The sequence below is a fragment of the Hydractinia symbiolongicarpus genome, chromosome 15 (genome assembly GCF_029227915.1).
Source record: "Hydractinia symbiolongicarpus strain clone_291-10 chromosome 15, HSymV2.1, whole genome shotgun sequence".
NCBI classification, from domain to species: domain Eukaryota; kingdom Metazoa; phylum Cnidaria; class Hydrozoa; order Anthoathecata; family Hydractiniidae; genus Hydractinia; species Hydractinia symbiolongicarpus.
Window position 1 is genome coordinate 607,550 of NC_079889.1, and position 26,551 is coordinate 634,100.

The following is a 26,551-nucleotide window of genomic DNA, read 5'->3' on the forward strand; positions in this document are numbered from 1 at the left end:
ACCTACATATAAAAACTGATATAAATATATATATATATATGACAAATAGTAGATATTAACTCAGATTGAGCTCAGTTTAAGTTTGAGAAGATTTTTTATATAAAAGTGACTAATCAGGACCATTCTTGTAGCTTTCTAGAAAGAAGAGTTTACATTTTGATTTAATTTGACCAAAGCTTAAAGAGGCCAAGCCATGTCGAGAAAAATGTTGCTGGAACCTATTCCAGCAGAGAATACACTGATAGAGTATAGAGTTGACACCACATTTAGAAGTTCTGACCAAAGGTCTGTTAAGAAGTTTAATGGAGGAGTTTCTGGTTTCAATGTCGATTGAATAATTTTTAAATTGAAAAGGTTACAAACGTCATTAGGGGTTAGAGAATTGAGGATATTAAAGACTAATATAATGTTAGATAAAGTTATAAAATCAGAAATGCGAAGAATTTTACATTGAAATAAAAGGGGTAAAGAAGATTGTCTAAAATCAGAAAAAGTAATAATATGGAGGGCAGCTTTTTGTAGTTTGATAATACGATGAGTGTTTGATATTGATTGACCCCAGATTTGACAAGAAAATGTAGCATGAGATGCGAAAAGTGCATGATAGCAATCAATTAGCGAAGATTTAGGTAGATAGTGTCTAAGTATAGACAACATACCAACAGCCTTATTTAGAATTTAGAATCTATAGAATTAGTGTGAGGGATCCATGTAAGATGGTGATCAAGTAGGACACCTAAACATCTAACAGTGTCAACAAATGGAAGTACATTCCTATTTAGTTTTAACTTTAAGTTATAGTTGATGCATTTGTTAGGATGCTTCAGTTTTAGCGATGTTAAGAGAGATTTTATTGGAATTTAACCACTTGAAAAGGAATTTCAGATCAATGTTAACATGTTTTTTAATTTTTTTAGATCATGACTGGAATAGAGAAGACTAGTATCGTCAGCAAAATGGAATAATTCTGAGTAGATAATAGATTTAGTTAAATCGTTAATGTAAATTAAAAACAATAAGGGTCCAAGAATTGAACCCTGAGGTACACCATATTTTAACTCAATTGACGCAGAAGTGAAGTTTGAAATTTTGACGGATTGCAAACGTTTAGAGAGATACGATTCAAACCAAGAGTTACTTAAGCCCCTTACATTATAGTGATTAAGTTTATCTAAAAGGATTTGGTGGTCGACCGTATTAAAGGCCTTTTGAAAATCTATAAAGATGCCACAAGAAAAATTGCCTTGATCAAGGTTTCTATTGATGTTTTCAGTAAGACTAATTAGGGCATGAATGGGAGAATGTTAGGTTCTAAAACCAACCTGTCTATCAATTAGGCAATTATTAATAGTTAGGAAAGAGATGAGTCTTTGATAAACTACTTTCTCAAAAATTTCTCGATACTCCCCACCGCTAGGAATAACTAGGATCTAGAGCTGAATAGGGATAATATGTTACAATTATTCCTATGTGTTGATTAATATATCATGCGATAATTGTATTGTACGATCTGAATGTATTTAAAATAATTTTTTACGAAATACTGTTTGTAACATGACTTGATAATGGTCGTATTCAGCCGAAACGTTGTCAAATATATATTTAATTGATGAAACTAGTGATGTTTTTCTTTTAAACCCACATTTTTAATTAATCTGAACTTTAGTTCATGAATAACATGTGCAACCTAATTTCCAGGCAGCTTGCTTTTATGTGAGCGTGAGAGAAGTAAATTTTACTAATTATTGTTCATTGTGTATTCACTTAACAAAGTACACTACCGGGAAGGTAGGTCAATGACACTTCATCAGGAAGGCATAAAAATAATTTCAAACATCAGTGGAATAATTATCAAATTTAGTGATTGAAATCTTTAGGCAAAGAAATGCATATTTGACTGCCAAAAATACGTATCTTGTTCTAAAATGACGAAAAACAATCCTACAAATTCACTGTATTTTGGTATAAAGGAAATAGAGTCGGCAGTTTGCATAACATAATTTTTACCATTGTGAAGAAAACAAGACATTTTCCAGATAAAAAAAAAAAAATGAACATATCTGCTTTACCGCTACAGGAATACAGACAGAATTCCCGTAATACTAAAATGGATGTTTAATTTGCACACTGAAAGTGGAAGTTTGGGAATAAAAACTCAAGAATCTAAAAAAAAACATCAATCTAGAAAGAGCATCCTGACAAGATCTCCCCTTCTGATTTTACAAAAAAAATTTCAATTTTTATAAAACAATTATTGATTATTAAACAGAGACTATGATATCTGTGTAGTTTTCTCACAGACTTGTTGTGACGCAATCTTTTTCCATGACCACATTTGCATGGGGTAAAACATGGAATTTTCACAGCCAAACATTACTCAAAGAAAAACACAAGCAAATGTACTTTAACATGTAGTCAATTGGTGAAGATTAACCAGTATCTAAAAAATTTAAAGTGAAAAAAGAAAGCAATGTTTAAATCACATAGTCCTGAACATTTATCAGAGCTTCACCACATAAACCACCACAGTTTATAATGGCAGTCATAGTAACAAATACTCTGCACCCCTAACGGCTGTTATTGGTTTAAAACGACGCCGTAGCTTAGTACGGCGCCACAGTTTAGTGGTTATCACTCTAGTACTTTGTGCAGGAGACTGGGGTGCGATTCCCCTTGGCGGCTATGCAATATGGGCAATTGAATATTATCGTAGCCCTGGGTTAACCCAAACCATGTGACGGAAATTGGGTAGATGGCGCACTGTGTGGGCCATTGGATGTGACAGGGAGTTGTCTGCCAGAAGTGCTGACCCTAATCGAGTCTGCGTAGCTCAAAGAGAGCATTAAATACTCCAGGACTTCCCATCAAATCCATGGCCCCTCCTGGAAATAATAGACAGGGTATATCCCTCAATATTTGTGAGGCTAGCCATGTAAAATATGCACATCTATATCACGTAGAAACACGTCCTTAAAGAATACATTGTCTGATCACAACAAAGTCTAGCTATCACCATTTTTAACAGACAAGCAGTCTGTAATTCTACAGCTGTTACATATCTGTCAAAAGGAACAGTAAACTTGCTTTCTAGGGCTGCCTTACATATTTCCAAAGGAAATATATAAGGAAGGGCTGAAGGAAAAATACAAAGAAGGTTGGGATGTCTGTCTAAAAAAAAGCATATCATCAAGCCATCTTATAATATAAACAATTCTAAGGTGTAAACGTGCTGGTAAAAACATATATATATATATATATATACATACGTGTACACATAGCTACGCTAGTTATAATGCAAACAAAACAGAAACGAAGATAAAGTTTTCCTTTGAACAAAAATTATCAAGTCATCTCCAGGCGCAATCTTTGTTTCCTGTTATTGCAGTGACCCAGGGTTTACATAACAGGCAAAAATTGCAATGACCACCCCCAAAAAATTAACTTGCCACTTTTTCTTCCAGCAACGTTTATTTCATTTGTCAAATATTTTAATACGAACTAGATAAACTGATGCTAACTAAATGTTCACCTGGGGGACTCCATGTCAGAAAGTAAAATAAATCTGGTGCCTGGGCCGATAATGCCATGCCAAGTTCGTCGTCCGTACTATTTTGTTTGTGATGAATCCCATGTAACCAGAGCACGAAGCGACAAACTTCGTAACCACTTTCTTACCGTTCTCGTAGAGCACGTGGTTGACCAGGAACGCTTTTCTTAGTGGTAGGTGTATTTTTATTGTATTTTTTTAACCCTTCAGGAATAAGATTTTGTGGTTCTCATATCAAGCTGCTTGTTTAGATAGCTTTACATGCAACTATTTTATAGGACCAGAAAAGTTGGCTTCAGCCCTGACAGTCAGGGTAAACACTTAATTAGGCTACGGTAGGCTCTAATTAGGGCATACCACCTATTTAGGCGACTCATTGTAGCCTAGTTAGGCCATATGTAACCTAGTTAAGACATTACAATATTTAATGGCTTTTCACACATTCCTAAGAAAAAATCGCAAAAAATCTTTGTTCAGAATGGATAGTCCACGCGACCATGATTCCAAAATTGTCACTCGTGCCTCCTCGATATGTTCGTGCAACTAAGAATTAAGTTAAAATAAAATATATAACCTAATTAGGTTAAGTGTCGCCTATTTAGGTGACATTTTTATCCACCATATTTATTTTTTCCTGCGGCGTGAATGGCTGAAATCCATTTTTTAAAAACAACAAATAGTGCCACGCGAGGTTTGGGCCATAAGTTACCAATGCGCGATGCAAACAAGACGATAATTGGTCAAAATTATCTGCAAAGTGGACAGATTTGATTCACATAAAAATTGTAGTGCGAAACGCAATGATTTTGACGTATTCACAACAGAAAGTTTTCGTTCGCCTAGTTAGACTACGGGTAGCCTAATTAAACTACATCACGTCGCCTAACTAAACGACTCGCCTAATTAGGTCATGCCGTCCAATTAGGTGTTTACCCTGACTGCCTGAGTATTCTTATTTTTGCACGTGTTAGCCTGCTTGGCTTGTGCACATTGTGAATATTTGTGATGTACAGTACAAGTTTTGCAAAATTGCAGCAACTGATTCTGTAATAATTCTTCTCTTCTGACAACTGAAAGCATTTCCCCAATGATTTTTACATAGCTCAGTCCTGGTCATATGAATTTTAGCAGCCGAGTGATACTTCACTCGCCTTGATTGTCGTAGGTGTGTGATGAATTTTACGTGTCTTGCCTTAATTGAGGAGAGTGATTATTCAGTTTTCATAATTTGAGGTGCGTGATAACACATGAAAAGTGTGGTTGTCTGGTAGGCCTACTGAGTAATAGACCATTTCGGAGATTATTAAAGCAAAACTGTCCCGCCGCCAGCACGTCCGTTAGGCAAAAGACTGAATAAAACGTGAAGTCCAAAGTTCAACTTGAACCACCGAGTTCCGCAAATCCATAACGGTGCATAATCTCCGAAATGGTCTATTGAATGTATTTGCATCTTTATTAAAGGACCGTCTCAAGATTTCCGTACGTTCATATAATTCGTATTAAAACTTCGTATCAATGATCAGCCCTTAAAATTAGCGTTGGCACTGCCAACGTAATTGCCGACGTAAAATACGAAGATACCGTAGTTGTGTCAGCAAAAACGGTCAGCGTTATTATGAATAATGTAAGGTATAGAGAACATTAAATTAGGCCCCTTTCCTTCATGCTGACACTCTTATGCTCGGCTGGTGCATTACACTGAGACTCGGACAAAAGATGGAAGACCATTTGGAACAATGCAACAAGTCAGTCTGACCTTCATCGTCACAGAGAATACTGCGAGAAGAGTGCGCACCCATGCAAGTTAAATATAACCAGAACATGGGAGAAGTTAGGTGTCCTGTACCCTAATACAGCTTTCGAACGAATGTTCTTGTGATGTAATACCAAAGAAAAAACATGTGGAATAAAGTTTCAAAAATCGTTTTGAAAGGGGAAAGAGAAATCAAATATGTTTAGTAATAATAATCAAAAAATTGTATATCATATTAAAAAAAAGTCCAGAAGTTCTTTCTCCCACACGACACAGCAGGCAATAAGTCAGCCCTGCCCTCGGTCTTGTGAGAAGAGATGTTCTGCGAAGACTCTAAGACGCATGCCACCGGCGACTTCTGCGATATACAACCTAATGATGCCCTAACCTAATGAATTCATCTCGAAACATACGCGCATGTTTTTCATTCAAATTCCGAACTTTAAGTCATTTTTTTCTCTGATTATTAGTATAGTAAATAATTACTTTATACAAAAGACATTTCAGATGCGTATTATTTAAGTGACTAAATTGTTTTTGCTGCGTGATTGAAGACACTGCTCCATTGTTGCATGAGCGTGCAGAGGTGCGGGGGCCCTATTGCGCACCTCAAAAGACAAGAACTGTAGCTAGCTATAACCTAATTCTGTGTCATTTTAGATTGTCACATTCTGTTTAAGTGTGGAGTTATTTGCTTCAACGATAAGCTCTTTGGCTCTGACATTTGAGTGGCAGGACAAAATGCTTAGATTTAGTGAAAAGAGGTCTTTTCCATGTGAATTAATTTTCACAGAAACATCGTTGAGGTTTTAAACTATTATTGAGTATAGATTAATGCATTCCGATTTATTTGAATTCCTTTAAAGTCCAAAGAATTCCTTTGTGTGACAAAATTGATTGATATTTTTTTCACCTAGCGCCCGCATCTGTTTTCCTGCAAGGAGACTTTTGGCTATTCTATTATTTCTGTACAAGCATATGAAAATCAAAATTCACCTATGATAAAATAGTAATTGCAAAATTTATTTTATAGACTCAACATTTCCAGACTATGACATCTGCTGGGACTTTCGATGTTTATGTGGCAAACATACCATTTGGCTATAATGAGGTGTGTAGCTAATCAATAAGCAGAATTTTTGAACAGGGCAAGCATGCCTGTCTCCTTCCCTCTCATAAAAATTCATTATGCAAATAATGTGTAAAAATAAACTTCCCTGGAAATTCCTGGAAAATCCTGTATTTAGACAAAAAATTAAATATGTCCTGGAATTGTCCTGGAAAGTATTAATACTTTTCAGGACAATGCCGGTTGAGAATAATGTTTGTAATGGCAGTTATTCAAATCTTTCTAAAAACCTCAGCGCTTAAAGTAAATATTTGACCACTGGCGGAAATCCAAAATGGCCGGTCAAATTGAATTTTTCAGCGGTCAAAAATATATGTGATTCCCTTGTAACGGTTTCAATCACGAAATTTAATATTTATTTTACTCTGACGTTTTAAATTATTCTTATGCCTCCCTAATGAAGTACAAGTCCCATTGACCTACCTTTCCATTGGTGTACTTTGTTAAGTGAATACACAATAAACGATAATTAGTCAACTTTGCTTCCCTGGTGCTCATAAAAGCAAGTTGCCTGGGAACTAGGTTGCACATGTTATTTATAAACCAAAGGTCAGTGTGTGAATTAAAAATGTTTCTGAATTGATATAAAAAAAATTAAACGATTAAGAATTAATGAATGCCCGAGAGAGACTCATTCCAATATTTAAAGGAACACCGACGTGATATTTTCTTCTTCTTCGCAAGCTTAACACGTGGTATAGCAATATTTGATCTACCAAAAATGTCTAGTTTTTTGTGCATGTTTAAGGTTGTTATATATGGCTACGTTGACAAAATAAAACAAATGAATAAATTAAGAATGTTTGTCGTTTTTCCACAGGGTTCAAATTAGCAGTTCACAATTCGCAATTTTCGAATCAAAATGTCATTTTTGCCAATCACTTTGCGAAGAAAACGATAAAATTGGGAATCAAATATTTTTAAGTGGCGATAGCTAAGCTTTTTTAGATCGCATTATAAAGTTTAAAAACGAACAACAGCGATAGAAAAATGGTAATTGATCTAAGGTGTTCCCAGGCCACATCTAGATGGTGGTTTACTTCGTTATAGAGTGCAGAAATTTTTGTGAACCGACTTTACTTTTCTAATTCGAACCCTGTTCCATACCTAAAATAAAAAAACCCAAGAGATTTTATTATACATATCAGCTTCCATCCAGTTGTAAGAAAATTAAAATGACTGGGGACGAGGTTAATACTTTCTCTATATCAAAAAAATAAATAAACAAACAGCCAATGGCGAAGCCTTTTATTTGTAGTCAAAATGGTAGCATTTTAGGTAGCTACACTAAAACAAAAGACGAAAAATCTATATGAAAAAATGTGTATGAATTAATGATAAATAAATGTGAAGCGAGATATTTAGATTATTATCTATTCTTCAAGGTAGATAAATAATATTTTTTTTGCAAAGCAAGGAGTTGATCGCCAGTCAATCTGACCGCTCGTAACGTTATCCTGACGGTCAATTAACAAAATTTGACGGTCAGTGACCGTTGACCGGCCGTTATTTTAAGTGCTGAACCTTATGAAAAGCTGTTTGGCTAGAGCTTTGTACTTCTTAAATTTTACTTCTCTGTGTCATTCAGCACAATTTTTGATTACCTTATTCCCTGAAATTAAGGCATGAGATTATTGATAAAGATTTAACACTAAGGAAATTAATGCAAATGCCTATAGCAACTTAAAAAGGAATGAAGCTCAATTAAAAAGCATTAAAATAACGTAAACCAGGAAAAATGTTTATCTTTTTTGAGAATTAGTTCATTAACAACCAGTTTCTCTTTTATTTTCTTTGAAAATTTTTGATATCAGGTGCCCTACAGTTTGCCTTAATGGTGAGTGAACCGTATCAGGACAATACTATTTTTTTTATGCATCAAGAAAACAAAGAGAACAAAGTTATGTGTGCCTTTGAGCTTTGTTTTTATTGTTAGACAACTTTTTTTAAAACTTTATATACAGGCTTTAATTAACAATTAACTTTTTTAACTCCCTGGATACTTAACACTTAAGGAGTATTTAATTAAAGAAAATTTTCAAAATTCTAAAATGACAAGAGGTTTAAAGGGTTCCCTTCCCTTTTCTCATTAAAATTGATATTTTTGTATGTTATGGAGAATAAAAAGTTGTTTATCAAGTCCTTTGAAATTTTTTTAAAATCTTTAACAATTTGTCCTGGTATTTATATTTTAATATTCTGTGCTCACCTTGGTATGCCCCAAGTCAAACCGTTGCACTCCTGCACTGATGTAAAATTACTTACATCACTTTAAATGACGAAGACTTCGACGAGTGACGCTATATATCTTAATAATGTGATTCACATTATTTAAAGGTGGCTTCTTTTTCCTGCACGTTATGGCGCTCTGCATCTTTTAGATAACTCAGTTATCTGGTTACAATATGGTGTATATTTACATAAAACTTGACATGACAAGCTTCTTTTTCTACATGTAGCACACTGTGTATTTTTATGCACCTCATGACAAAGGACTACCAACAAGGACGCAAGTATCATGACAGACTAGTGACAAATGACCCATGACAAAAGACTCCGCACCATAGCCACAACATATCTTATACAATCAGTTATCTGGTACATTATTATGGTATGTATTTCTTTAACTGACACTTAACTCCGAACTGTAATAAATACTTAACAATGACTGGGGATCATACGCACATTCTAAACCAAATAAAGGACGCGTGGTACTAAAGGCTAGGCATGTTTTGTTCAAAAATCATGTTTCTTATGAAAATTTGTTTCAGCTAACCTCATTCCCTAATGTTTCATGATAAGTCACGTTCTCTGAGCACTTCACTCCCAAACATTAGAAATTGTAAAAAACAAATTGTAAAAAGTTTAGGCTTTTGAGCATTGTGCATGTGTAACATTAAATTATTCAGCATGTAGCTAAAATGGCCAACTAATATGTCTGTTTTTGTTTGATTCCATGGGGGACAAAAAAAGAAATAGCATAAGAATAAAGAAGTATGTTAGCAAAAAGATTTTCTATGCTGTATTATTGACTGCCTTTAGGAACAAATACGAGAAATCTTTGATGTGGCTGGTGAAATTTCAGGTGTCAAGATTGTTCCACCAAAGGACGATGGTAAAGGAAAAATAGCGTAAGTTCACTAGTGCTTCTGTGCTTAAATTATGACTTTTTTTTGTGCTCCTTTGAAATTATTAAATTTTCTCTTTCCGTATATGGAGGCATAAGATCGTGCATGCTCGCCCCCACATGGAAAATTTGTTTAGGCATGCAATTAATCACACATGCAAGTCATGTTTTCTTATGTCTGCGAAAGCTTTCTTAAATTATCGAAATTACAAAAAGGTGAAATATCTTTTATGAAAGTTTTCTTGACATAAAAATAAAATTAATGATTATAACAGATTATCTGTAACAACATTGTACAGAAGATTCTTTTCTCATGTTTTTATGATTTCATTATTATAGATGAAAATCATCTTAGCTATCATAGTGTGCATAATAAAACAAGTGGCAGTAATGGGGAGGACACAGTTTCTTATGCCTTATTAATACTTATATTTTTTTCATATTTTGTATCTGTTGTTTAACAGTAGCGAAGATAAAAAAGAAAAGAAAATATCATCCAAATTTAATTTCATCATTTTTACTATTTTTAACAGCATTTTATTAATTCAATCCTGGGCACAAGGTTGTAAAATGCATGTTAATAATACCTGAAAATTATACCTGCCATACTGCTCTATTACCAAAAGCAAATCATTTCAATATGCTCAATTTAATTACAGAGATATAAATAGATTACAGTAGAATAACATTCAGTACAAAGAAAAAAATTATCTCCAGGTAAGTAAAGTAAGGTAAAAAATATTGTTTTTTTTAATAAAATTTTGTTTAGATAAATATTTTAAATGCATGTTAACTATGTCATTTGTGTTGAGTATAAGCGAAATAATAACAAGCTATACAACCATCGGAGACTCTGCGTAACTTTGCGGTATCTTGTAACTGGTGATTCATTCAAACGATAGGTTGTAGATGGTACCAGAAATCTAACCTGACTATCATTACGTCTTAAATTGGCAATAAAGGCCATATTTCTTTCTATTTTTCTTTTTTTCTTTGCTTGATATTCCTCTGAAGTTGTCTTGTTGGTTTGCCATCTTGTTTCTATATTATGGTTTTCAAGCAATTTCATTGGTCGAAATGCTATATATACGCATTTTCTCTTGGCACTCCTGTGCCTCCATAGAAAATATCAAAATCGTTTTGATGTTCATGGCGGACGAAACGACCAAAAGCACTCATGAAATGTTGTGCAATAACGTACGCTTTTAGCCGTGCCCTTTGAACGTTGCACTGCACAATCGAAGTGGACTTTCGCCTTTCTTAATTGTTAAAGGAATGCAGCAATATTTATATGTTCCGTTCTGTAGTGTTTTTGTGATTTTATAATTGAAGGCTTATAATATAAAGAGTTACTACAATATTTTAATTTTTTATAGTTGTCTTTTGGAGAATAACTAAAATATTATTATAATAAAAACTTTTGAATTACCAGCTATAAACTTTTGTATGTTACCCATGACAAAAAAATAACCTCTATGCAGTGGTTTTTACTTTTGCTTCTTGAAAATTTAATTTTTTAATATCACCCACACACCCCAAGCAGGGAATTATTGAAATGTTAGAAATGGTCTGTCACATTGTTTCTTTGAAATTTGTTTTGTATTAGTCATAAGCCTTTGAAATTATTTATCCACAGGAATTTACCCAATGCAACTCTCAGATACCATCTTTGTTTCACAGACGGACAACAAGCATTGTAATGTAGTATTATTTTTTTTTCATAGTTTTGTAAAGTTTGTAAATGAAGAAGATGCTAAATGTGCTGCTCAATACATGAGTAACCACCAGCTAGATGATAAAACGCATCTTACTGTAAGTATTGTGACATTATTTGGGTCTTTCAGAATTATATAACTGTTTTCCAGATAAATGGCTAAATGGCTAAATTAATCTAGTCTTCCCCTACCCACATACTATTCTCCAGTTTTGATTTAATTTTCCTGAATTTCCTGTTTTTTTCCTGTGTTTTTAAACAACGATATAAAATGGTAGACAATGATTTATGATGATAAAATAAGATCATGAATTTATCCTCCCATTTATTGTTAACCACCCCCAGTTTAGATATCCCCCCCCCCCCCCCCCAATAACCTATGCAGCCCATCCAACCCAGTTGCACGCCAAATTTAATATAGAAAGATAAAACTGTAGTTTTTAAATGCATTTAAAGCTACCAGTTTCATTTGAACAAATTAGGTCAGTGAATTTAAACTATTAAAACATACAAATATATTACTGAAGGCCCTTTTTTCAGGTCAAAATATAGCTATGAGTGCTGCCAGTACCCACAAAAAATACTATTTCCTGTTTGTTTTTTTTACATTTGTGGTACTGACAGCCAGATAATTTTTCCACTAATCATGAGGTCATGTATGCAAGTTACTGATTGTACATACAGTAAAATTTCCTATCTTTCACAGTCAGACCACTGTTGCTGCTGGTGCCATTTTACTTTTTTTTACACCATGTTAATTAATTTTTAAATTTTCGCTCATCTAAGAATTTAAAATACATTTTCTTAGCTTTCCTGTCCTCTTTAATTTAATTATGTACTTACTTTGCAAGTACATAAAAAACTAAAACATTACATTTATAGGTGAGATACAATGCGACGGTTCAAACAGAGAAAACGTAAGTTACAAGATTGTTGTGCAGTTTCAATGTTAAAGTTTGATTGTTTGATATTTGGCTTTTTTCATTTTTATTGAATGAACATTTGATTTATTTTGTAATTTGTATACACCTCATTTCTAGAGTCTGCAATGTAATTTTATTTTTACAACAATTTTTTTTCCAAATTAAAAGATTCAGTTTCTGTTGCTCTGTTGTATATAATCAACTTGCTCAACATATTTTGGTAATCCAAAATAATTAGTGTAAATTAACCAACTAGTGTTTCATCTATTTCAACCAACATATCTGCATATTTTTTTTAACCCAATATATATATTTTGAAATAGAAATGCATCACTCATCTTCACACTTACTTTTTTTCTTTCTTTTTTTTTAGAGTGGAGGCAATATCAAATGGTAATCACGTGAATGGAGTTAGCCAAGGTTTTCACATTTTATATTTCGAACACAGGGTCCAGACAGAGTGGGAAACTCCAGGGGGATAGATTTTTAAGCTATTAACAGCATGTTTTCCATGGTGTTTTAATTTTTCTTATAGAAAGGATGTTACCATATGCATATTTATTAGATTCAGGGACAAAAATGTTTATTTCAAATCAGTCTCAAACTTTAGAAAACTACTATGAGGCACGAATTCCCAAGAATCTTTAATCCTATCTGAACCCTATGGCATGCATAAAGTGTTCACTGTCTATAAAGCGTCAGAGTTATACTTTTAAGGTCAACATTTTTTGCATGACATCATCAGAAATTTTAGAATGGGCAAAAATACCATAGTCTACTTTTTTATTTTCTCTGGAATTTTTAACCCAAAAAAGCGTGGTTATCGTGTATCAATTCATTGAGAAACATGATATTCAAAAAGTCCGTTTTAGATCTTAAAGCAATTGTTATTAAATATAAATTTTCCTTTTAACGTTTTAGCAAAATCACCAAATAAAACAGTTAAATATCAGGTATAACTGCATGTTTAATGTTATTTTTATTGGTCTCTGTGATTTTGTTGATTTAATTTCATGATGATTTTGTTTTTGTTTTTGTGAAGGTGGATGAAATGTTTCCAGTTTATGTTGTACATGTAGAATCTCCTATCCAGTTTTGGGCGCAGGTAACTATTAAAAATCTATAATTATTGCTGAAAGGAGTTGATAAGGCTTTACCAGAAATTTTCTATTTAAACAGTATTTTTTTTCCTACTTTTAATAACCAAAGTTACGTACTACTGTCTTCTGGTTATCTAAACTTTCTTTGAGATATCCAATGAAACAAGGATATTTATACTCATACGAAAGCTTGGATGCAAACAAGTTAGGGTTATATACTGTAACCCCCTTCAGGGTCATTTTTTTAAAAAAAGTTTTTTTTTAATTTTGATTCTTTGGCGTATTTCCTGATATTTAAAAAAAGGAATCAAAAATATTTATTGTTAAGAGGGATAAAATGAAGAAAAATCTTCTTCATCTTTTAGTGTTTTCAATAGTGTGCTCAAAGTTTAAAATTCCTGAAATATATTTAATCTGTATAATAATTAAAGAGAGTTATGCAGAACGAATAAAAAGTTGCATCTCTACATATGACATAGGAAACATTTACAATTCAATAATCTATACAAATATATTATTATTTATCATTTATAACTTTTTAATTTATTTCTTTATTTTTTTTCACATTTATCCTGTTATGTTATGTTATCCTGTTCTCTGTTTAACAATAACTAGACCCAAAGTTCTGTGAAAACACTTTACCTTTAATTTTAAATTAGATATTTATGAGTTGTTAATTATTCATAATGTTTAATTGGGTGTAACCATGTTCTTGCAGTTAAAAGCAAAAGCCTTTGATTTGCTTTTTCTTGAAATAAAATTTTTAGTCGTAACGGTTTATATTTTTGTCGAACACTCCCCTCCATCTTGTTGAAATTGTACAAGTTTGTTGCGACAATTATATCTTTGGCTACAAAACTTTGCTTTTTCTAACGCAGAAAGTGAGGAAATATCGAGTTATTGATCTATCATGGTTAAAAATAGATAAATCAGTCATAAAACAGCTATTGTAACACAAAATATGCTATATTTTTAGAACCACGTGTTGTTATGAGTAAAAAAAGCAAAGTTGTTTAGAGCTGAGTAAGAGCTTCGCAATGATATTTTTTTCAACAAACGAAAATTTCACTGAGGGGCGTGTTCAACAAAAATGAACTGGAAGGATGAATTTTTGGATATAATTTTTTTTTCTACTTTTTGGATTTTTTTATGGAAATATTTTTTATCATTCTAGAGATAAATTATTCGGCTTTCAGAATATATATATTTGCTAGGGTTAATATAGCACGCAGAAGGGATATTTTAAATATACTGAGTATGTGTCTCAGGTGGTTACCTTATCCTTAAATAATTTCATTTGTGATAGTTATAAATATATTACTACATTGTTCATTCAGTTTTTGTAAATATATTTATCATGTATGTATATATCGCAATAAACAAAAAATTTGCTTTTATGTAGAAATTTACTCTAACACATGCGGCAGAGATACAAGAGATAACCGAACAAATGGAGAAGCAGTGCCCAGCTCAACCGAAAGTTGTGGGGCAGCTTTCTACTCAACAAATATATGGTTGTAAGTTTAGTGAAGATGGTTTGTGGTATCGATGTTGTGTAGAACGCTGTTTAACTAAAAATATGGTAAGGCTAGTAAAGTTCGAAAATAAGTTATTTTTGACAGAATAGCATTTGTAATAAAAAATAGTTACTTTTTTTATATTTAAATGGCTTGTTGCATATTGCATAAAATACTTCTCAAAGAATTGACATAAATAAACACAGGGAATAAACATGTTTTTCTTGTCATAATTAAGAATTTTAGTTTCTTCAGCTGCTGATTCATTCTTTCTCAATTGTTTAGGTTCATGTACGTTATATTGATTATGGAAATTCCGAAACAGTTGAGAGGTTTGGTCTGGTTTCTCTTCCATTGAATCTAACAACAAAACCGCCCTCTGCGTCATGTTTTCGCTTGGATGGGCTCGAGCTTACAGTCTCAGACGAAAACTCTGAATTGTTCAAGAAAGTAAATACATATTTTAGTTATTTTGTTAAATGGCCTTTTTCAGGAAGTTGCATATGTGACTTAGGATATACTTAATTCCCTTTGAGATTATTTCTAGACACCTGTTAGGGTAAGTGTTCGAAATAGTTTTTAAGTTTGTGATTAATTAATACTTTTAGGGTGTTCAAACAGTAACAGAGTTGATTCATGACCAAACTATTGAAGTAAAAGTTGTAAGAACAGGTACTTATACTTTGAGTTTTTTTTACATTTCACCCACAATGTGCACTGAATTTTAAACTGGTAAAAAAAATCAAAATATGTAATTCTTTTTCTTTTTTTTCCTTCTGTTATTCTGTTTCTGTTATTTAATATACAAATTTAAGTAGATCCTAGTGTTCTAATAAGCCATCAGAGTAAGTGCCCGTAGTTATAAATAATTTTTAACACAACAAAACAACTTTTAACATAACAGACTTAACCTATATGTGTACCGCCATTGAAGTTGCTATTCAAAAGTTTTTCTGCTATAAATGGGTTTGGACTTTCAGTGGCTTATCCTGAGATTTTAGAGCTGATACACTAATCATTTGTCCACTGTGCTGTGCAAATCCTTTGGAGCCTAACGGTTAGCATAATTTAGAAACAAATTTTTGAATTAAAATTATAACAAATGAATACAGTTCCTGTTGAATAATCTAGTCTATTGTTGAACTTGTGTATCTCCCTATGCATAATAAGGCATTCAGTTCTGTAATATATCTTGCCTTCAAGGCAAAGTGTTTTGCATGCTTGTATAAATATTGTAACATTTTTTTGTATAGAAAACACTGTCAACGTAACCAAAGTGTGTAGAATTCAAAATGGCTCTCTGTTGGACCTTGCTACAAAACTTATTGCTAATGGATGTGCTAAAGTTAAAATTGATGTAAGTGAAAGAGCTCATAGTAAAGTGAACCTAAAAAAATAGGTTTTGGACTGAGACCAGATTGACATAATAAAAACCTGAAGCCGTGAAAATTGTTATTATTGCAAACACTGTTTGTGTTACTTTCTTTGTATTTATAGAAACCTGCACCTTTTTCCATGCCACCAAAATCAAATCAGAGAATAAGATCACCTTTTAGTATTGCAACTGCAGCCTTATCAAGGTATATCCATTCCTTCTTATTACAATTTTGTACCAAGTATTTACATTTTTTTACTTAGACACAATATCTGTTTCTATTTAGAACCGTGGAAACAACAGCACAGCAGAATGGTCAAAACTCTGTACGTATGCATTAATTAACTTTTCAAATTTTTTTTTTATCATGTGGCGTCATCACAGAAGTAACTTCTGGGAATTAATCAGATCATTAAAATTTTGACTATTTTTTCTAATTCATTCTGTGAAAAAAACAAATTTTGTTAAAAGCAAAGGGGTTTTTTTGCTTATAAATTAAATAGACTTCAAGATGTAAACAAAAGCTGTAAAAATGACAGTAATGCATGTGATGTGTTTCTACACTTTTGTACTAAAAATATGGCTACTATGCAGTTGGTTGCTTGGTAGCAAAAAGGATGACAGTTTTGCCTGCTAGACATCTTTTTGAATTTCAGGAAAAACTAAACAGCTGATTGGTTTGGTTGATTTAGAGGCCAATCTAATGTGTGAAGAAAACTGCCCTTATTAAGCCTTGTTAGCTGTTTCTGTAGTGCATATTTATTGAGTATTTGCTTTCCCTTTATTTATTTATTACTGTACCCCTAATTAAATTGGTTAATGAGTACTTCTTATTATTATTTAGGTACACAATGAAAAGGTTGCATTGTTAGAGAAACAAATTTCAGAAAAGGATGCAGTTATTGCATCACTGGAAAGTAAATATAACCTAAAAAGTTCAGAATGTGCAAAAAACTTAGAAACAGCAGTCTCCTTGAAGTTTAACAACCTGTTAAAAAAAGTGATAGAACTACGTCAAATTCGCAAATCTGTTCCATCAGGAATAAATATTTTTCCTGAGGAGTTACAAGCGCAAGTAGACTTGTTTTTAAATAATGACGACGTGATAAAACTAAGAACAATGAAACAATATCAGAATATTGTGGCTAGTGAGAAAAATCTGGCTGAACAACAATTATTAATTACATCATGCACAGAAAAAGATAACCTGCCTGACTTAATTGAGGATCGTGACAAGGTTATGAAGAAATTGATTAGAGATATTAAGAATTTCCTGAAACACATTGCGCTTCTTCCACTGGACACACGTGCAACAGAGTTAGAGGATGCCTTAAACAATTTGAAAATGCAATATACAGATTTGATCAGTGGTGAACAGCAAAGCTTTGCTTCTGATACAAAGACAGAATCATCATTAGAAATAGCAATTAATGCATATGAGCTAATTAAATCTAACCAGTCTTCATCAATCAAGGCACTGCAAAAAACTGCAAACGAAAGAAGTTCAAAGTTATTCAAAATATTAAGCGAAGTACAGCGAGAATGCCACTGCGTCATCCAAGACACCAATGGCTCAATTGAATCTGACATCGACATATTGATAAAAGAGTACGAAGAGGCGATGTCTGAAGAGATTAAAAGCATTCAGGCATGTTTTTATGTTTGATTTAAGATAGCTTAAAAATAAAAAGTTTTAAAGCTGTATATTCCAGAAATTTATAACTTATTATGTCCCTATTATGTTAATTGAAAACTTAACTCGTAGCCATTTGATGGAATAAATCTTTCATATATTCAATAGGAAATTGGACAAGAGGGTGAAGATGCTATCTCTCTTAAAGATGTTATCAGGGAGTTAAAGAAATCTCTGGATGCTGAAATAGCAGACATAAACTTAATCAGGTTTGTGTTTCATAAGCTTTGAGCTATAGACGAACCCCGATATAGTGAACATCTTGATATAGCGAATTAAAGTGTTAAAAAGTTAGTCTGTGGCCAGGTTGAGGGGTGGATTAACACCAAAAACAAAATGGATGACCATTTTAGTGAATACAACGTGGTACGACACAGCCTCTGTCCCTTTTTTCAGTATTTTAATGTAGCAATGTAGTATATACTTGCTATAGGTTACTTCCTACAACATTTTTGTTTTTGTTTTTATTTTGTTAATATATTTAACTCTTACACCAGGAATAAAGGGAATTAAAAAACCAAAAAAATCACATACAAATTTGTTGAATACTACAGAAAATATAACAAAAAACATGGTACAGATTAAAATTTATAATTCAGAAAAAAATTTTGCAAAATCATGTTGTAGATTCCTTTACAGCCATGTTGATAAAAGAAACATGTGAACAAAACAACTAAATGCTTATACTTATTATGACATTACACCACAATCTTTCAAATGTCAGGTATTTCTTCGAATTCGTTACCATTTTGCTTTTGAACAGGATCCTGGCCGAATATACAAATTTAAAGCACTTTTGTTCAAAAGGGTTTCCAGTTTTAAAAGATTTAAGCAAATTTTCTGATTTTTTTTCACCTTATGATGCAACAAACTTTCAATATAACAAACTTTTTTCTATTCTCGTTAAGGTTCGTTATATTGAGAGTCCGTAGGTAAAAAAAACTGTAAATCTAGCGTTGTAATAGCCAGACTTTGCAAACTCTATATAAGACTGAAATTTTTAATTTAGGGGTACTTTGGTTTTGCAGTATTCTGATATAAAGGTAGGATAATAATTTTAAGGCTGTTTTTCACTTCAAAATTTTTTCACGGAACTAAACGTAAAGGAATAGATAAACTTTTGATCATGCAAACTTAAAATGTATACATTGCTTGAATGGAAAATTTTCTTGTCCGTTTCAGGCAAAGTAGAATCAATTTTTAACTTTTTCTTTGTGTTCTGTGCTGAAACGACAGGTAGCATATTAGTTAGCCAAGCAGATTTTTTTATTTTGCTAGAATTGTGCAATGTGGGCTTTCTTTCTGTATTAAATGAGCGCAATAATATGTAGTGAAAATTACCAGTAGAAAATTTTCTGTTCTGTTCCTGTCCATTCCTTTCCCCAGAAAATTTTCTTAAGAGTGGCGAACAGCCTTTACACTGTGTCTACCCCCCTTAGAAAAAAGAGTAATTACTTTGTGCTGCTAACAGGCGAACAACTGCACAAAATAGCAATGCAGGTATAGGGTAGTTCCTCTGGATTTTCCACAGACTTATGACTAGTTAATAATACCTGCATATTAGAATCAAAATGATACTTTTTTGTTTACCTTTGTTGACTCTGTAAGGTTAATTATTATTATTGTTTTTATTATTGTTTTGTTTTTAACTGTTTCTTTTTTTGTGTATTAGGAAAAATATGAACTATTGTTGCAAAACAAACCTGATGTAAATGCAGTTGTGCAAGCTCGAAAACAAATCAAAGCGTTGAAGTCAAAATTTCGTCACAAACTTGCTGACATCACAGACATGGAAGAGGTAACAACTTTAGATTGTCTTTCCAACTAATAAAAGCCATTATAATCTTATCATCATCATTCACGGGTTAACGTTCGTTTTCCATGCTAGCATGGAAAACGAACGTTAAGCGGAACAGAAACAAAAGAAAGGAAAAGGTAAATAAATTTGAATGCTATTGCGCATTTTTTTCCTTCTTTCTTTCTCCTGATTACTGTACATCCAGTTTTTTAAAAACAATTTTTTTGTTTATAAGAAATCAACTTATAAATACGTATATACAAAACTTTACCGGTTTACGTACTGCTAAACATGTCTCATGTACATCATCATCATCATCATTCTCGGCTTAACGTCCGTTTTCCATGCTAGCATGGGTTGGACGAGGTATATTAATGACCCTCTTCCAATCTGATCTAGACTGTGTTAGATCTAAACTCAACTTCCTCTGTATCAAGTCTGTCCTTATAACCTCCTGCCAAGTCTTTTTTGGTCTACCTCTGGGCTTTGTCCCAGGAACTATCAAGTCTCTACACTTTCTTACCCAATTATCCTCCTCCATTATTTCCAAGTACCCCAGCCACAAGATGTTATACAGTTACACAGTTTTTTAAGAACTGATTAACTACTCATGTAGTTAATCAGTTTTTATTTTTGAAGGCTGTGACTTCAAAAAATATGGCTTTGTATACAACTGTCATTATTATATTGAGATTATTGAAGTCGACGATTACTTGATGTTGGTCATTTAAAACAATGTCATTAAAGTTTCATCCCCTTTTTTTAATCTTCAGGATTCGGATGAGAACGACAAAGAAGAGTTAAATGAGGTATACAATTATCAAGACGATCAATTTTTAAGAAAATCAGAAATAACACATACATCAAAATATCATTTTTTTTTTTGACATAAAAATTTTGATATTTTGTACATATTGCATGTGTTGGTTCTATTTCACGCTCAACACTATTTTTTGTACTAGCGTTGTATACATCACTATCTTTTTTCCCCATACCCATTAAACAGATATTACAGAGTTGCCACTCTCTTGGAAAATTGGAAACTTATTAAAATATAAATTGTAGTAAAAGAAGAAACATTGTCAATTTTAACTTTCTAATAACCACTTAATACATTAAATAAGCAAATCTTCTGAATAGGTGACCACCCTAAGAAGGTGCTCAATCTTTAATGTATAGTATAGTATAGGTGTCTTTTTTCCCGATGACCTAATAACCAACCTGAATAATATATATTATAAAAAAAATTTCCAGTTATTGTATTTTTAGTTTAATATTTTTGTTGTCATTTTTCAGCTTGAAGAAGATTTGAATGAAATTCGTCTTAAATTACATGCTAGTTTCATTGAAGAACTTGAAGAAATGGTAGATTATTAATTATAACTATACTGGAGATATCCTTGAGTTGCCAAAATGAAAAGTAATTTTCATTTTGGCAACGCCAAGATACAACATGCTGTCTACTATTAACCATGTTAAAATAAGCCCCCTTGGTGAGAATTAAATTTCCAACCCTGCAATGCTCAGATTAACCAATGTTGAGGTAGCAAAAGGGCCGAAAATCGGGGTTTCAAATCAAAAGATTGTTGGTAAAAAACAAAGGAAATGTGGGTTTCTTCTAATAAGTGCTGCAGCGTCCAAGGCTTTTGTGTGATTAGAAATGATAATACCATTAAAAAAATTGTTGTTTGTTTAGAATTAGTAAGTACAGATTAGATTTTACGTTGCTTTGTTTTGTTAATGCTTGTTTTTCCTAATTAATGCCAGACCTCACAAGTTTTATACCAGACCTCACAAGTTTTATACCAGACCTCACAAGTTTTATACTAGCTCTTGATAACTAGATGTGAAACTAAAAGCGCACAAAATATATATTTTTTTTTAGAAAATTTTGTGCGACAAGTGCAAAGTAAATTTTCCAGAATTAAGCATTCAACATCCGGAAATCGGATTAGATGCTTTCCAGGTAGGCTTATTACTTTACTTTGGTTTACAGTGTCAAAGTTTAATGAAACTTACGCTAGTAGGACATCTGGTAATTTTTTTGCATGGAGATTTTTTTAAAAAAATAATGTTCCATTTCTTCTTTTGTGTTTAGGCTTCCAATTATCTTTTACAAAATAGTCGGTCAATTGAGCATTACTCCCACAATGCATTGCCAGTCATTGTACAGAAGAAGAAACAAACAACATATAAGGCAATGTTTAATGGAAGGCCATGCATATTAAAGGTATGCCAAGAAGCACGTGAAATAATTTGCTATTGTTTATGCGGATTTATAAATTTTACGTGAGCAAATAAGGGAATTATAAAGAATTATACCTAGCTCACAGTTCGTTCATCATGATGTCTATGTCAAGCTGTGCTATAAACAGTGAATATTTTAGATTTTGCACATTTTTGCCAATTAACTCTATATATTTCATGTAACGAGTCAAATTAATAAAGAGTAAGAAATAATTTTCAAAGTGATCATGCCAAATAGCTAAAATTTTAAAATTGTAGTTTTATTCTTTTTGTTATCTCTGACAGTTTTCTATTACTTATCTTTATAGGAGATCACATTGGATGGTAAAAAATTAGTGTTGGATGATGTCTTGGCACATATTGTCCAATTCTCGAAAGATAGACTTGCTGACTATGACGTAGATATCAGCTGTGTATTCACCAACAAGGTTAGTGATGATTTTTGTGGACTGGTTTTCTTTTGTGCGTCGACAATATACAAAGGCTAAATCTTCAACAGACACTTTGGCACTTTGTGTTGCATTAGATAGATAACCTGCAATTATTAAATTTGTCTTGTGTCCTTTACATCGTCTGATTCAACATTAATATTTAAAATTTTATATGTGTTTTAGAATGAACGAAAGCTGTACATACATCAAGATTTTATGGAAGATGGTAACATTTTAGAGTTTATTACGGAAAAGAACCCTTCAGAGAAGGTAAAGATGCTGCTTTGCAGATTTTGATGACTTCAGTTTTGTAAATCTTTTTTATAATCATGCATTGCATGAAAAAAAGAGAAAATTATGCCTGGCACAACTCGCGCATGCCATACAACAAAATTGCATTGTATGCAAAAAAAAATCGCACTGTTACATCATGTTGTCCTTACGTGTGATGAAATATATGGAAATTCTTAACGCAATAGGTTGTTTGTGAATTACTTATTGATGTGTTGACTGCATTGGATAAAAAAGAATCGCCATACTCTGCATTGAAACCTCAGAACGTACTAATCAAAAGATTGTCCACTGGCGCATTTCGAGCTGTTCTTGCTGAACCTCATTTTACAGATAGTCAGGTTTGTGAGCAACCTTTTATTTGTAATTTTACGTGATTTTATGATGTTATTGTGCTCATGAGTCCTAGAAACGTAGTGGTGCATGAACATTACTGTTGTACATAAGCCTAATTTTGCGCATCAAAAAAATGTTATATGTTAGTCAAACATTTTGCATTTTGCAGTGCGTAGTTTATTTTTGCCAATGGTTGTGTACGTCCGCTACCCTAGCATACTTTTAATACACCACAAATACAGGATGTTGTGTGACTTAATTTTCTTCACTAAAACAGGTGAAACAATTAGAAGGATGCTTGTATCTCCACAAAACTATTCCTGGCTATCCTGTGCTAGATATGTTTCAAGAGCAGCCATCAAAACAAGCAGACATGGTGTGCTTTGGTGGCATGTTACTGTGGGTAAGTATGTTTGTTATACGCGGAAAAGTTTCCTCAAAAAATTATTTTTTAATAGAAAGGGAAACCAACCTAAAATTTGACAGTTTAATGTATTGCAAAACGTTTCCTCAGAAAATTAATTTTGGAAAAGAAAATTGAATTTTAAATGTTCTTTGTGTGCTATGTAACTTTAAAAAAATTACTTCGTCTGTTATTCACGACCTGACGATGAATTTTGTCCAAGTTTTGTTTTTTCCATTTTCTAGTTAAAAATGGCAGGCAGGAATAAATAGATTTAACATGGCAAAAAAAGTTTTCAATGTTATTTTTGCTAGTGTAAAATACTTTGTGTAAAACCTCTAAACTTTAAGTTCAGATTCTGATATAGTTGGTTCAAAAAAGTTGTGTATTAACAATACTAGAAGCATTGTTGGCTTGCATGGAGTGAGTTAGAAAGATGTTTAAAAACCCTTTATTTTGCTAAAGACTAAAATAATATTTTTTAAAAAAATAAGTATTTCGAAAAATTTTGTCCTAGCAAATTTAGTCCAATTAAATTTAAAATTTGGTCCAGAATTTTATCCCAACCAATATTTTCGTAAATATTAATCTATTGCAAAAGTTTCCTCAAATAATTATTACTTCATTTGATAAATGCTAGCCAGCTCAACTAACCTAATTAAAGTTTCTTTAGCTTGTGAATTAAGTTTTTTATAACTTTTCCACTCTTTACATCTCAGGTGCTGAATCACAATAGCTCGTTTTCCAAAAATGTCCACAGCGATATAGAACTCGTAGTGCAGGTAATGTGAATTTACCATCTAGGTCTAAATGATTCTGTGTATTTATTCGCAAAGGTACTGACGTGTTTCTACATGCAGATCAATTGAGTGAAAAACATTTTTCATGTTTTTTGGAATTTTACATTGTACCTTAATTTCTCTACACTTTTCTGGAACGTGGAGATTGAGCTTTTCTCAACCTAGTTTTATTAGCGGCTCACCATTCAGGCAACCAGGATTAAACCTTGTCCACACTATCACGCATTAATTATGAAGTAGTATCTGTCATTTTCGTCAATATGGGTACATAGGTCATTTATTTGCTCGGTATGAGTTTTTTCTATAAATAACAGCAATAGTGTGACTAGCTCTGTTCAGCTTGACGTTGTAAACTTGCTTTCACAATAGGATACACTGTTGAAGGACTTGTTGCGTCAACTGCTGAACCCTACAGTGGCTGAACGCATTACAGCGGGGCAAGCATTGGCTCACAACTACTTTAAAGAGATTCTTAGGAAACCAGAAATTTTGTCAAATAGTATGTTAGAAACAGTAAAAGAAGAGGAGGAGGTAAGTAGCTCAGTATTGTTGTTTACTTGAAATTCGTGTGTTGTAAATGTTAAGTAATCTTAATCTGGTACTTCTCGCAGAATACATTTATGCAGTGGTTTATTGTTGACGCTCTTCGGTATTGAAAACATACCACAAGAGAGCTTTTTTCGTCTAAACAAATTAGTGTTCTTATTCAAAGAAACCTCGGCATGCAGTACCAAAATTCATCCTTTATGCACAGATAATATGTTAGTAGGAACAGTATCCGTTTTATGTAAGCACAAAACCGAGATCGAAAATCCAGAACGAGTTAAGAACATCACATGAGCGCACTAGCAGCATCGATAAAATAGTTAAAAAAAAAAGATATGGATACTCCTGTTCCGAAAAACATATTTCCAAAAGTACTTAAGGCATAAAATGCAAAAAAATTAAAAACTTTTGAAGGCTTTCCTTTTCAGTTTCAAAATGTTTTTCGATGTGTATATCAGTAAAAGTTTTTTTGTTTGTTGTTATTGTTGTTGTTGTTGTTGTTGATATTGTCATTTTTTAATAGGTAACTGATGTGGAATCAGATATTAAGGAAGAAGAGAGTCTTGTTTCTGAAATTGATAGTCATGTTGAAAGTGAAAAAGATGACAATTCTGTCGATGAGCTGAACAATAACAAAGTGAAAACTGAAGCTGAGGAAGAAACTGAAACATTGCAGAATGAAGAAGAATCACAGATGGCTATTGATGGTTGGAATCAGGCTTTGCTAGAGAAAGCTAAGAGAAAGAGCCGTTTAGCTGCTGTCTTGGAGCAGAAGCCACAAGATGTATCGATCAGTGATGACGATGATGATGATTTTTAAACGTGGTGTATACTTTTGAGTTTTATTGCACTTGTCTGTTATAACATTTTACTCGATGTCGGCTGTGTCTCGATGAGTACAGTTACATGGCTTTGTTTTATGTGTAAAAGTGTTCCTTAAAAGTTCTTTTGCTAGGCGTATTTATGATATTTATTCATAGAGTTTTGTGTAATTTTTATAAGAAAAGTTTTGTTATTTCGATGAGAAGGAATGAAGATGGAAGTTTCTTATTTCTTTCGAGGTTACCATTCTTAAATTGTAAGTTCTTCCCGTTTATTTGCGCAAAGGTTTGTTTTCAGTTGATCTATGTTTGTTGTTTTTTCAGATAAAAATATATTTACAAGATTTTTAAACTTTAAAGAGAGTTATATATTTATGAAAGCTTGTTATTAAAAAAAAGAGAAAAAACATTTTTTAGAAATAGTATAGTATGGTATTTTTTTAAAACTATAGTGTCAAAAGTAACAACTACACGGGCTGTGTTCTTACTAGGTCTTCGATTCTTGTATAATCAGTGACACCTTGTTTTAGATTTTCTCAATCAGCCTTAGAGCCCTCCCAAAATGAAAATTGTGATTTTGTATTTTCATAGTTGTTCCTTTCGACATAACTAAAAGATACGACATAATTCACGTATGACGTGACTTTAGCACATATTTGATAACTTAGTTTCAGGTCAAACTTTGCAAAAAAAAGTGTTTATATTTGTTACGTTTTCTTTTTTATTTCTTTTGTACCAGTTTTCTGAAAAAAGCAAATATTTTTGAACGTTAAAAATGTTATGGTATTTTTTTAACCGAATCATTTAAAAAAATAACTCGCAACTGATAAAGTCGATAGTTTAAATACAAGATGACGGCGATACGAGGACGGCAGCCGTCGTCTTACTCAGAAAAAAAGTGAAAGCGCGCTTGAGCTAATTTAAACAAACATTTTATGCATGTTACGAATAAGTTCTTAGATAAGTAGTAGATGTACTTTTTCTTGCTCAGGCTGATAAC

At 32.5% G+C, this 26,551-nt stretch overlaps 1 protein-coding gene across 2 annotated transcripts; it reads left to right on the plus strand.

The window, feature by feature from the left end:
- Positions 1-3,608: 3,608 nt before the first annotated feature.
- Positions 3,609-26,526, plus strand: LOC130629244 (serine/threonine-protein kinase 31-like). Of its 2 annotated transcripts, XM_057442382.1 has the most exons (30): positions 3,666-3,720; positions 6,334-6,411; positions 8,889-9,040; positions 9,472-9,560; positions 11,281-11,368; positions 12,153-12,187; positions 12,567-12,613; positions 13,115-13,146; positions 13,236-13,298; positions 14,696-14,875; positions 15,096-15,260; positions 15,419-15,482; positions 16,064-16,167; positions 16,308-16,390; positions 16,472-16,511; positions 17,030-17,833; positions 17,987-18,087; positions 18,888-18,921; positions 19,551-19,676; positions 20,450-20,485; positions 20,973-21,041; positions 21,562-21,642; positions 21,775-21,906; positions 22,232-22,351; positions 22,538-22,624; positions 22,834-22,986; positions 23,259-23,384; positions 24,104-24,166; positions 24,554-24,715; positions 25,254-26,526. In XM_057442382.1, the coding sequence occupies exons 3-30, from the start codon at positions 8,966-8,968 to the stop codon at positions 25,548-25,550; spliced, it is 3,456 nt and encodes a 1,151-aa protein (XP_057298365.1). In that variant the 5' UTR covers positions 3,666-3,720; positions 6,334-6,411; positions 8,889-8,965; the 3' UTR covers positions 25,551-26,526. The 2 variants fall into 2 exon arrangements, with proteins under 2 accessions (XP_057298366.1, XP_057298365.1); XM_057442383.1 differs by lacking the exon at positions 8,889-9,040 and having other exon boundaries at positions 3,609-3,720.
- The last annotated feature ends 25 nt before the right edge of the window (positions 26,527-26,551 follow it).

Excerpts from the sequence above, each read along its gene's own strand:
- LOC130629244 (XM_057442382.1), top strand. The coding sequence starts at position 8,966 with ATGACCCATGACAAAAGACTCCGCACCATAGCCACAACATATCTTATA. Across the intron at positions 16,168-16,307 it reads GTGCTAAAGTTAAAATTGAT|AAACCTGCACCTTTTTCCAT; the intron begins GTAAGTGAAAGA and ends TTGTATTTATAG. Across the intron at positions 21,907-22,231 it reads GAAGGCCATGCATATTAAAG|GAGATCACATTGGATGGTAA; the intron begins GTATGCCAAGAA and ends TTATCTTTATAG.